A 12,854-nucleotide genomic window follows, 5' to 3' on the forward strand; every position below is an offset into this window, starting at 1 on the left:
CTTCTAAAGATTTTTTGATCTGCATTTCCTTTATGAGTAAGAATGTTAAACATGTCTTCATATACTTATCTGCCATTTGTACTTTTAAGACTTGTCTGTGTAATTCTTTTTTTGTGTGTGGGTCATGGGACTTGAACTCTGGGACTGGGTGCCATCCCTGAGCTCTTCAGCTCAAGGCTACTGCCCTAACCCTGGGCCTGGGCACTGTCCCTGAGCTCTTTAGCTCAAGGCTACCACCCTACCCTTGAGCCAAGCTCCACTTCCCATTTTTTAGTGATTAATTGGACATAAGAGTCGCATACACTTTAGTGACTAGGCTGGCTTTGAAGCTTAATCCTCAGATCTCAGCCTCCTGAGAAGCTAGGATTACAGGCATGTGTCCCCAGCCTAGCTATCTCCATAATTCTTTTACTACTTACTAGTTAGATTAATTGTACATATCTTCTATTTACTTTTTGAGCACTTTGTGTATTCTGGAAATTGCCCTTCCTCCTTAAATAGCTAGCAGAAGATTTTTTCTCATTTTTTCTTTTTTGTCAGACCTAGGCTTGAGCTCAAGGCCTGAGTGCTGTCCTTGAGCTTTCTCAAGGCCTAGTATTCTACTACTTGAACCACAGCACCACTTCTGGCTTTTTTCTATGTATGTGGTACTGAGGTCATCGAACCCTAGTCTTTGTGCATGCTAGGCAAGCACTCTACCACTAGGCCAAACTACCAGCCCTTTGGATTGACTTAATTCTGATAATTGTTTTGTGTATGTGTGTGCAGGTCCTAGAGCATGAGCATTGTTGCCCACGATTAGTTCTCTGCCATTTGAGCCCCAGCTCCACTTCTGGCTGAACTTTGGTGGTTAATTGGAGATAAAAGTGTCGCAGACTTTGTCGAGGCTGGCTTCAAACCACAATTCTCAGATCTCAGCCTCTTGTGTAGCTAGGATTATAGCCCTGAGTCAATAGCACCCAGTGTGCAGATTTTTAATTAGATTTCCAGGGAAATTGATGTCCTTTCAGAAATTAATTACCTATGTTCATATCTTCCAATGTTTTCCTATAGAGGCCTCAAAGTTTCAGATCATTTTTTTCTTTTAAAAAAATTTTACTTTATTTTTATTTCATACATGATGTATAGAGGGATTACATGAATCAGATAATGAGTATATTTCCTTTTTACAGTGTCTTCCCTTCATTCACTCTCTCCCAGTCAAAGTGTAGATCGTAACATTGAGATCTTTGATCCACTTTAAACTGATTTTTATATAGTTTGAGAGATAGGGGCCTAGTTTCAGTCTTCTGACTGTAGAGAACCATTTTCCCCAGCATCATTCGTTTTCCAATGTTTTCTGACTCCCTTTTCAAAACTAAGATGGCTGTAGCTTTATTGATTTATTTTCAAGTGTTCTCTTAATCTTGTATGTTTTTGTGTCAGTGCCATGCTGTTTTTGTTAGCAGTGAATTTTCTGTTTATATGAATAATGACATTGGGAATTTGATGGGAATTGCTTGAATCTGTTGATTGTATTTAGTAATATAGCAATCTTTATTATTAATTGTGCTAATAGATGAACAAGAGAAGTCTTGTCTTTTATTGTCTGATGTGTCCTTCAGTTTCTTCTTTATAGTTTGCCTTTTCACATTATGAGCTAAGTTTGTTTCGAGGTATTTTTTTAGTCTATTGTGAATGGGAGTATTTTCCTGACCTTTTGTTCCTCCCTCCCTCCCTGCCTCTCTCCCTGTTTCCCTTCCTTCCTCCCTTTCCTTCCCTCCCTCCCTCCCTCGTCCTTCTTTCTTGATAGTACTAGGGTTTAACTCAGGTCCTTGTACTTGGTAGGCATGTACTATACTTCTTTTGTTGTTGTTGTTGTTGCCAGTCCTGGGCTTGGCCTCAGGGCCTGAGCACTGTCCTGGGGCTTTCTTAAGGCTAGAGCCCTACCACTTGAGCCACAGCACCAGCTTTTTTTTCCATGTATGTGGTACCAAGGAATTGAACCCCGGGGCGTCTTGCATGCTAGGCAAGCACTCTACCCCTAGGCCAAACTCCTGGCCCCAAGGCATGCACTATACTTCTAAGGCATGTTTCCATGGTTTGTTGTTATGATAAATTCTCATTAACACCTAGGCCTTGGGTGGCTCAGAATAGTGCCTGAGCCAAACTGCTACATTAGGTTTCCCTGCATTATCTTCCTTATTTCATTCAGCTGTTTATTTTTGCTTTCTTTGAGTTCATTCAGATGTCTATTTGAATTCTTTTAGAGTTTATTTAGCTTTTCATATACTCTGAATTCATTCAGCCGCTTATACATGTAGGCTTTAATTTCACCCATCATTTTTACTGTTCTTTTGAGTTCATTGCTTAAAGTTTCATCTTTGCTGTTGTTCAAGTCTTCTACTGGAATGGCTGAGCTTAGAAGATAGTGCTACCTTGTTTGTTCATATTACGTGTGTTTCTCCATTAGTATTTATACATCTGAGGCCAAGTCATTGTTTAGAAGCTTTAATTGCCTTGTAGTCTTTCCACTAAAGTAATCTTGGTATTCAGGAGGACTGTGTAGTGTCCAGGTCAGGGTGCTGTTTCTCCCCAATGGACTAACTCTGTGTGGCTCAGTCACCAGGCATTTGCTCCATTCTCAGGGCATGAGCACTGGTCATCTGGAGGTAAACTAACTGGAGTCCGTATAGTCTTTTCCAGTTGTGTACTGAGAGCTACTGTTTGCTGGGAAGAGCTTTAGCCTGTGGTCTGGGCACATGCCCATTTGTTTACACTTGAGCCAGGTTGTATCCCCATAGGAAACAAGCATCCAAACCTCAAAGTGGCCCTCAAAGAGTAGGAGAGCAAACAAGAATAATCTCTGCACAAACTTGTAGAAAATGATAGACCCAGGGTATGCTTGTTCTCAGTGCTTACTGATTCCATACAAATTTGCCTCCCAGTGTGGAGGAGGAGGCTGTGGGCAGTTTTGCAATTTAGAATATCTGGACTTGACACTCAATCATAATTCAGAAAACACACAACCACCCAAAATCAGATCTCAGTGTTTTCAGGCCCAGATGAATATAAAACTAAGTTTACTATTGAGATTCCATATTGCAATCTCATACTAACACTATTTCTAAAATGGTGTGATGGGTAAATGCATTACTGTATTTTACATATGCCATTTGTTAAGTACAATTTTTTTTCTATTGTAGGGGTAAAGTATAAAGGGTTACAGTTACACTCGTCAGGTAGTGGGTATGTTACTTCTTGAACATTGATACGGCTAAGACTATCTCTTTTTATAATAAAATTTTTAAAAATGTTTTCAGACTTAGTTGTACAAAAAGAGTTATTGTGATTCAGTACAAGTAATTTTTAGAAATATTGATCAATATTTTATAGAAGAGCAACAGTGTTATCTAATATTCAGGCCTTGCAGTTGCTAGGCAGGTGCTTTGCCATATCTCTACACTTTTTTATTTAGCTTTTTTTTTCTTTTCAAATAAGGGTCTTAAGTTTTTTTTTTAGATAGGATCTAGACTGCCCTCAAACTGTGACAATCTCCTGAGTAAGATTACACATGTGAGCCACCATACCCTGTCTGAAAGATTTTATTTGTACAGCTACAGAATAAAAAGTGTTCTTCAGATGGAGCTCAACAAATGGAAGCCCAAACTGCTATCTTTGTTTATTTATCTGTGCTCCACCACCTGAGTTATGCTTATAACCTCACTTTGCTATTTTGGAGACTGATTTTCCTAGACTTTTCTGCCTAGGCTTGCTTTGAACTACACTTCTCTGGATGAAAATCATTTCAGTAGCTAGGATTATGAGCATGAGCTACTGGTGCCTAGCGTGTTTAGTTTGTTGTTTAGCTCTGTAGGGCTAGGGGTGGAACTCAGGCCTTGTGTATGCTAGACAAGTGCTCTACACCCTCAGCCTTATGGTTTTTGAAACCACCCTGTTTGCTAATGTTAACATTAATAACTTGTCAGAGAGAAAATAAATGAATGAAAAGAAAAGCTTCTTGGAGCCTTAGGTTGCAACCTTGAATGTCACATTTTGCAGATACCTTGACAAACACACAGGTTAGCTGAACTAACAGGCCGCCCCATGAGAGTTGTGGGCTGGTATCATTCCCATCCTCATATAACTGTTTGGCCTTCACATGTTGGTAAGTAGCATTGTTTACTGTCTTTAGAAATGGATATTTTTCTTTCTCCATTACGTAGGCCAAGGTTATTTTAACTCCAAATTTGACTATTCTTAAGCAGATGTCATTATTTTGATCTATTTTGCCATACCATATTTTTTTTACTAGAAAGAGACAAATTTTGGCCTCCAATTTTAACTGGACCTGGGAAATCAGGACTGCTAAAGCCTAACAGCTAATAATTCCCCCTCCCCCCAATTAAAAGTGTAACTGAAAAACTGAACATTGCTAATTTGTAAGTACCATTCCCATTCTGAAGTTTTATTGTTAACAAAGGTGAAATTTGCAAAATTGCTATTTATAATCTCTTTATACATAATCCATTTTAGCTGTAGGGCTTCCTGTTCATATCCTAATTTCTCTAATCAGTATAATGTAACTAAATTGCTGTTTTTCTTTTTTATTCTTTTTGAAAATAATGATTGATTTTTTTCTCTACCTTTCTCTCTATGAAGTACACAAACTTAGAGTGAATTAACATTTATGAGCACTACTAATTAACTACTTGATAATGGTTTACAAATGCTTTTTCTAGCCTTCATAGTAATCTTTGGGTTAGAGATCATTCTCCATTATACAGAATATAAATAAGGTTCAGAACATTAAAATAAGAGGTGGAAATGTAATTAGAACCTGGCACTAAGCACATGTTTAGTTCAGCTTATGTTTTGTTTTAAGTCAACCAAATCTGTGTGTCAGAACACTAAATGTATGATTGTCAATTTTTAGAGTTTGTTGGACATGGATTATGAGTGGCAAATGAAGAGATAAATATGAAGTCATGACCTAAATAAAATGATTCAGGGTGGGTTAATTTCAGTCCCATAATTTTAGCAAAAAAAAAAAAGATTCAGGGAGTGAGGGTAGATAGATACAAGGACTGCAGACCAACTCCTGGACATCTAGTAGAAAGAGAAGAATTCCGAAAAAAAACTTGGAAAAATCAGCCAGAAACTTAAGCTGTAGACAAAGTATATGAGTGTATAAGGCCAACTAAAGTCACTATTTCAGGGAGGAGTGACAGTTGAGAGAAAAGCAAATGAAGAACGTACAAGAGATCATTACTGGGTAACATGTTAGAGATAAGTAATTGTTCTCGGTGGTTGTGGTTGAAACAATGAGAATGCTTACAAAGTACCTTTGATGTGCTAGGCATTTTACTGATTTTTTTTCCATTTTAAATAGAGCATCAGTCCTGTGAGAAAAGGATTGATGCTAACCCACATTTAACTGATGAGGGAACTAAACTTCAAAGTGGAATAACATGTTGAAGGAATATTTTGTTTTCATTTCCAGATGTTCGTACACAAGCTATGTATCAGATGATGGATCAAGGCTTTGTAGGCCTTATTTTTTCCTGTTTCATAGAGGATAAAAACACAAAGGTAATGTGTGTGTGTGTGTGTGTGTGTGTGTGTGTGTGTGTGTGTGTGTGTGTGTGGTGTGGTGTGTATTTAAGCATAGAGCAAAGTCTTTTTGGAATTGTAATAGAATATCTAAGGAAGGTTTCAATGAAAAAGGTTTATTGGGTCAGGATCCAGAGGCAAGAGAGCAAGTTGTGGATTTTCTGGGCAGATGAAGTAAGCAGTGCAAAGACTGTAAGGTGAGCATGGCATATTCGGGGAATATTGAAAGAATTGGCATAGCAGAGTAAGGAAGATCGTGGTCGTTCATCCCAGTTTGCCTCAGAGACCTTACTAAAGAGTGTCCTATTTAGTTTCTTTCCCTTTCAAAAGTACCTCCATTTAAGGGAAAACTCATTCATTACCAAATGAGTTCCTGAATATCCTGAGTCCAATCTTGTAAAGTCATAAAAATACTTTTTTTCCAGAAACATAGCAGTTCAGTTAAACTATGAAATGCTTTTGTCTTTTGATCCGAAATTTATCTGTGTAATCATAAATAGTTGTGGAATGCTTTTTATCAGTTTTTAATAGAGAAATTTGAATGTTCTTTTTTTCTTTTTTTGGTGGGGGGTGGTCTTGGGGCTTGAACTCTGGCTGGTGCATTGTCCCTGAACTCTTCAGGTCAAGGCTACTGCTCTGTTCCTGGAGCCACAACTCCACTTGGAGAGAAGAGTCTCACGGCTTTGTATTGCCCTGGCTGGCTTTGAACTGTGATCCTCAGATCTTAGCCTACTGAGTAGCTAGGAATATAGGTGTGAGCCACTGCACCGGGCTGAATGTTCTGGTTTTTACTCTATTGGATCTTACATTTATTAGCAATATTTGGTTGTGACCAGACTGAGTGTATGTTCCTTCTTAGAGAAATTCATTTATGGCCCACATTTGGGCTTTCTTTTTTTGTTGTTTTTTGGTCAGTTGTGGGGCTTGAACTGTGGGCCTGGGCTCTGTTCCTGAGCTCTTCAGCTCAAGGCTATCACTCTACCACTTGAGCTACACCTCTACTTCCAGTTTTCTAGTGGTTAATTGGCGATAAGAGTCCCATAGACTTTAGTGTCCTGACTGGCTTTGAACCTTCATCCTCAGATCTCAGCCTCCTGCATAGCTAGAATTATAGGCCTGAGCCACTGTGCCTGTCTTGGGCTTTCTTGAATCTTTCCACTCCCAGGGTCCTTTGTGATTTATGTTAGAGTCTACTAGTTGCTGTGAACTTACTAACAGAAAAATGATTGGTGATTGAAGAGATGATAATGTTCATTTCGTTGGTTTGATAACCATACATTGTGCGCATATATTAAATTGCTATAATGTATTCTACAATGATGTACAAATAAATAATAAAACAAAAAAATACCTGATGTTTGATTTCTTTCTTTTTAAATAGACTGGCCGAGTACTCTACACTTGCTTCCAATCCATACAGGCCCAAAAGAGTTCTGAGTAAGTACAACAAAGACATATATAGGCTCATCTCCAGTCCACGGAATTGATTGTTTCAGCTTCCTGCCCCTACGCCTCCCCCTTCCCCTCTTCCTTTCCCTCTCCCTCTCTCTTTCTTCCTCTCATGTCATGCTTTTTTTTCCCCAGCTACTTTTGGGACTAGGGTGGCTTTTCTGATATCTCTTTTCTTTGTTTCTTTTTTTTTGGTCAGTTGTGGGACTTGAGCTCCTCAGCTCAAGGCTACTGCCCTACCCTTAAGCCACAGCATCACTTCTTGTTTTCTAGTGGTTAATTGAAGAGTCTCGGGTCTTTTTGTGCCTGGGCTGGCTTTGAACCTTGATCCTTAGATTTCAGCCTCCTGAGTATTTAGGATTACAGGCGTGAGCCACCAGCTTGGCTGTTTTCTTTATCTTTTCAGTAAGAAATTGTTCTGTTTTGGTGGGTTGTTTTTTTTTTGGTCGGTTGTGGTACTTGAACTCTCGGCCTGTGCACTGTCTCTGAGCTCTTCAGCTTAAAAGCTATAGTCTACCACTTGAGCCACAACACCACTTCTGGTTTTTTGGTGATTAATTGGAGGGAGATAAGACTCTCATGGGAGGCCAGGAGTTTGGCCTAGTGGTAGACTGCTCGCCTTGTATACATGAAGCCCCGTATGTGATTCTACTGTATCACATACATAGAAAAGGCTGCGAGTGGTGCTGTGGCTCAAGTGGTAGAGCTCTAGCCTTGAGAAAGCCCAAGGACAGTGCTCAGGCCCTGAGCTCAAGCCTGGAACTGGCAAATAAAACAAAAAACAAAAAAACCCAACAAGTGTCACAGACTTTTGTGCCTGGGCTGGCTTTGAATCCAATCCTCAGATTCAGCCTCCTGGTGGCTAGGGTTACAGGCATGAGCTACTGTTACTCATCTTCTTTTAGTTAGTCTTATATTTTTAACATAATGTTTTAAATTAATTTCAGCCTTAACAGATAACTTATAAGAATAGCACAAAGCATTATTTTCTTCCTTCCTCCCTCCCTCCCTCCCTCCCTCCCTCCCTCCCTCCCTCCCTCCCTCCCTCTCTCTCTCTCTCTCTCTCTCTCTCTCTCTCTCTCTCTCTCTCTCTCTTTCTTTCTTTCACCAGTCTTGGGCCATGAGCTCAGGTCATGGACACTGAGTTTTCTCAAGGTTAGTGCTTTTACCACATGAGCCACAACTGCAGCTTTTTTAAGGTGCTGGTTCAAAGGACTGAACTCAGGGCCTGAGCACTGTCCTTGGCCTTTCTCAAGGCTAGAGCTCTACCACTTGAGCCACAGCATCACTTCTGGCCTTTTCTATGTATTGTGGTACTGAGGACTCTAACCCAGGTCTTCATGCATGGTAGACAAGTACTCTACCAGTAGGCCACACTCCGGGCTTGTTTCGGTTCTTTATGTATGTGCTTAAGGCTATGGACTTTCCCCTCAGGACTGCTTTTGCTATATCTCAGCACTTCCATTGTGATGTGTTTGCATTTTCATTGCATTGTAAGAACTTTCCAATTTCTTCCTTAATTTCTTTTGTGACCAAATGTTATTTAGTAGTGTGTTGTTCAGACTCCATGTATTTGAGTAATTCCTGTGTATGTTTTGTTGTTGAGAACTAGTTTGATTCCACTATAGTTGGATAGGGTAGGGATTATGCCAACTATTTGCTTAGGTTCTTTGTGTATACTATCATATGATCTGTTTGGAGAATGTTCTATAGGCTGCCGAGAAGAATGTATATTGGGTCACTGTTCTGTGGAAAAGTCTGTAAATGTCTGTTAAGTCCATTTGGGTTATGGTGTCATTGAGTTCATGTCCTATGGTGAGAGTGGGTGTTAAAATCTCCCACTATTGTTGTGTTTGGGTCTATCTTGTTCTGTAAGACCAAGGGTATTTGTTTAACATATTTAGGTGCATAGATATTGACCACTGAGATTTCCTCTTCATGGATCATTCCCTTTATTACTTGTCTGTTTGTACTGATTTTAATAAGATGTCTATTCTATCAGATATAAATATGGCTAGTCCTGCTTTCTTGCTGGGTACATTTACATGGAAGATCTATTTCTATCCCTTCACTGAGTTTTTATCTTTGGCTGTGAGCTGAATCTCTTAGAGACTTAACAAAAGGATATATCCTGTTTGAGTCTGTTAATGGTTAGTGGGTTAATGTTGTTATAGAGATGTGTTACATTCTTGTCAGTTTCTTATTTTCCTGTATTTTGTTTCTTTCCTCTTCCTATGCTTACCTATTTCTTTGGTACTATGGCTTGAACTCAAGGTTTCACACTTCCTTTTTTTGTGGGTGGTGGGGCTTGAACTTAGCCTGGACACTGTCCCTGAGCTCTTCAGCTCAAGGCTACCACCCTACCCTTGAGCCAGGCCCTACTTCCCATTTTCTAGAGGTTAAGTGGAGATAAGGGTCTCAGGTCCTTTTGTGCCTCATCTGGCTTTGAACCTTGATCCTCAGTTCTCAGCCTCCTGACTAGTTAGGATTACAGGGGAGAACCACCACGACCTGGCTTCAACTTGTCTCTAGAGTTTCTAAAGGTATTCCAGTCTGTCTGGCGGTGTTAACTATCAGCTTCCTCATATTACCATATTTGGCTCATTTTAGGCTATGTATTGCTCTAATAGTGGTAATTATCCATTTCATATATTTGTTTTACTCACCTTTTCCTCCTATTTCCTTCAACACATTTTTAATAGTTATTGTAAAGCTCCTTACCAATCTACTAATTCCTGTATCTGTATTACCTATTCGATTATGGGTATTACTTTACTGACTTTTCAGGTTGAACCCAGGACCTACAAAACTTTTTGAAAAATGTTTTCACCTTATTCTAAATTTTCCGCCTTGGAGTCAGAAAATATCCTTCCAGGAAAACTATTCCTGTCAGGCTCATTTTTTTCCCAGTAGTCCTGGGGCTTGAACTCAGGGCCTGAGCACCGTCCTTAGACTTTCTCAAGCCTAGAGCTCTACCACTTGAGCCTCAGCACCACTTCCGGCTTTTTTTTTCTATGTATGTGGTACCAAGGAATCAAACCCAGGTCTTCGTGCATGCTAGGCAAGCACTTTTCCTCTAGGCCAAACTCCTGGCCCCCAGGCTCATTTTCTTTCTGTTTTATTTGTTGCCTTGGTATAGCTTACCAATGACTTCCAAACAGATGCTGTTTTATCCACTTCAGCCACTTCTCTGTCCTAAATTTTAGATTTTTGCCTGTTTTAGTATAGGATTGTAGTTTTCAATAACGTGAAGAACCTTTAGCAATTTCCTCTAGGAGTTTGTGGAAAATATGTGTCTAAACTAAATAAACTGTTGAAACCATTTCTGCCTGGGATTGTTGTCAGACTTACTTGGAAACCTTGTTAACTGAATGGATAGCAGTCTTGGTTCTGGAAGGATCAGTAATGATATCACTGGGTATTACTTGAAAGGGCCTTCTTCGAGGCAATTACCAGCTATAGTATAGTTTCTTCACATTTTTCCCCTGACTTTTTAAGTGTAAGGAGGAGAGGAGTGATCACAGTTCCCCATCATTTAATTTCATCCAGGTTGTGGCATGATACAAAACATACTTTGCTATTGGGAAAGGATAGCAGAGAATTAGACATTATTCTGTTTTACTACCCTGTGTCAAGGAGCTTAGGTATGCCAAGGTCCCAACCCGGATTCTCCACTGAACAAACAATTAGGAGTTTAGATATATTGGGAACATGAAGAATATAGAGATTGATTGACAGTAGCAACAAGCATATCTTTGTCTTTTACAATATCATGAAAATGCAAATATATGTGTACTTGTTACCTATTTTACCCCAAATGAAAGAGTGAGAAGTAAGGGTTGGTGGTAAACAGAATTAGAGCAAACCAGAATGTGAATAATTCCATCTGGAACATAAGCTTAATGGAGACATTGAAGAGTCTTCAGATTTTCTTCCCCAGGCTTTATGATCAATTAGTTCATCTTCATCAGCTCTTTCCCTTGTCTAGGGGACCTTGAGCTCCCAAAGGCTTCTGATTATTTATAGGATCAGAGAATATTTTTTTTGCCAGTCCTGGGCTTGAGCTCAGGGCCTGAGCACTGTCCTTGGACTTTCTCAAGGCTAGAGCTCTACCGCTTGAGCCTCAGCACCACTTCTGGCTTTTTTCTATGTATGTGGTACCAAGGAATCGAACCCGGGTCTTCATGCATGCATCAAACCAGGGTTCGCAGATTGGGGTTCCTGAAATAGGGGGCAAGGACTAGGAAGAAATAGAAGAGAGACAGACACACCGGGTCCCAGATGTCTGCAGTCCAGGTAAAGACTGCTCCGTTTATTTTCCACTCCAGCTTCTTCCCTTCTTCAGACCCAGGGAACTTCCAGGTGTTACATTCATATGGTAAATCTCAGGTCATTTAAACAGAATAAGGCCAGAAAACAATAAGACAATAAAGCCATTGTCTGATGCAAATCAAGGTACAGTTTGATTCCACTCTGGCTCCCAACACTAGGCAAGCACTTTAACCACTAGGCCAAACTCCCGGCCCAGGATCAGAGAATATTGACTCCTCATTGGTTCCCCCAGATGAACCAGTTTGAAATCTTTCCACTTTGAAATTAAGCCACTTAATGAATTATTGCAATGTTTAATCTCTGAAGCATGCCTTATCCCCAGATGTCAAAACTACAGAAAACATATTGTAATAAAGGTTTAAAAACTGCTCTGAATTGATTGTCTTGCAGGTATGAGAGAATTGAAATCCCAATCCATATTGTACCACATGTCACCATTGGGAAAGTGTGCCTCGAATCAGCAGTAGAGCTGCCCAAGATCCTGTGCCAGGAAGAGCAGGATGCATATAGGAGGATTCACAGGTACACATGGGTGTGCCTCTTTCCTACTTCTTTTATCTGTAATGACTCAACTCTTGAGCCTTTTACTGTTTTAATCACATTTCTCACACTGTGTTTTTAATAAAATGTTATTGTTATTATTAAGGTGTTGCACAATTCAGGCGATATGTGCAATTCTCTTTTGAACAGTATCATCCCTTTTTCACTAACCTATTTTCCTCTCCTGTCTCGGCCCTTAATTGTGTCGTTCATTTTCCACATAGTGTAAACTGAATACCATGATTATACTTGTTCATCCTTCTTCCCTCCCTTTCGACCCCCTCCCCTTTGCCTTCCCCAAGAAGGGGAAAGAGACAGAGACAGAGACAGAGATAAAGCATGAGAGAGAGACAAAGCAAGAGAGAGAAAGAAAGCACACACTACCGCTATCACCACCAATATCAAAAATAACCCATGTTTATCTTTCCTGGAATTTGCTTCAATACATAGTATTTTAAATGTTCAGGAAAATTACGCCTTTGGGTTCCTCCCCTAGTTAGTATCCTCCTTTGGTCTTACTGGTTGTGTGTGAATACCTACAGTCCTACTGTAGAAGTTACCATGTCAAGTTGTATTTTAGATATAGCTTCCATATATAAAAGACAACACGAGCTGTTCGTCTCTGAGTTTGGCTTACCACACTTAACATGGTTTGTTCTAGTTCCATTCATTTCCCTGAAAAATCACATACTCATATTCTTTCTAATGGATGAGTAAAATTCCATTGTTTATAGGGACCACATTTTTTCATGCACTCATAAGTTTTAGAGCATCTGGGCTGTTCTAAGATTTGGCTATTATGAATAGTGCAGCAATAAACATGGATGTGCAAGTGTCTTTATGGTACCGTGACTTGTAACATTTTGAGTAGATGTCCCAGTAGTATGGTTGGGTCATAGGTAGGGTCTGTGTTTAGGTTTTAGAGGAACCTCTGGATGACT

The 12,854-nt window shown here is 39.7% G+C and overlaps 1 protein-coding gene across 2 annotated transcripts in view; it reads left to right on the forward strand.

The window, feature by feature from the left end:
• The window catches only part of Brcc3 (BRCA1/BRCA2-containing complex subunit 3), a 29,462-nt gene that overhangs the window by 8,825 nt on the left and 7,783 nt on the right, over nucleotides 1–12,854 (forward strand). For both annotated transcript variants that reach the window (XM_090326637.1, XM_090326636.1), the window contains 4 exons: nucleotides 4,060–4,147; nucleotides 5,483–5,571; nucleotides 6,974–7,029; nucleotides 11,764–11,895. In XM_090326637.1, coding sequence (XP_090182763.1) covers nucleotides 4,060–4,147; nucleotides 5,483–5,571; nucleotides 6,974–7,029; nucleotides 11,764–11,895 — 365 coding nt within the window. The remainder of the gene's footprint in view (nucleotides 1–4,059; nucleotides 4,148–5,482; nucleotides 5,572–6,973; nucleotides 7,030–11,763; nucleotides 11,896–12,854) is intronic.

Source organism: Megascapheus bottae, chromosome X (assembly GCF_031878675.1).
Source record: "Megascapheus bottae isolate mThoBot1 chromosome X, mThoBot2.hap1, whole genome shotgun sequence".
Lineage (NCBI taxonomy): Eukaryota > Metazoa > Chordata > Mammalia > Rodentia > Geomyidae > Megascapheus > Megascapheus bottae.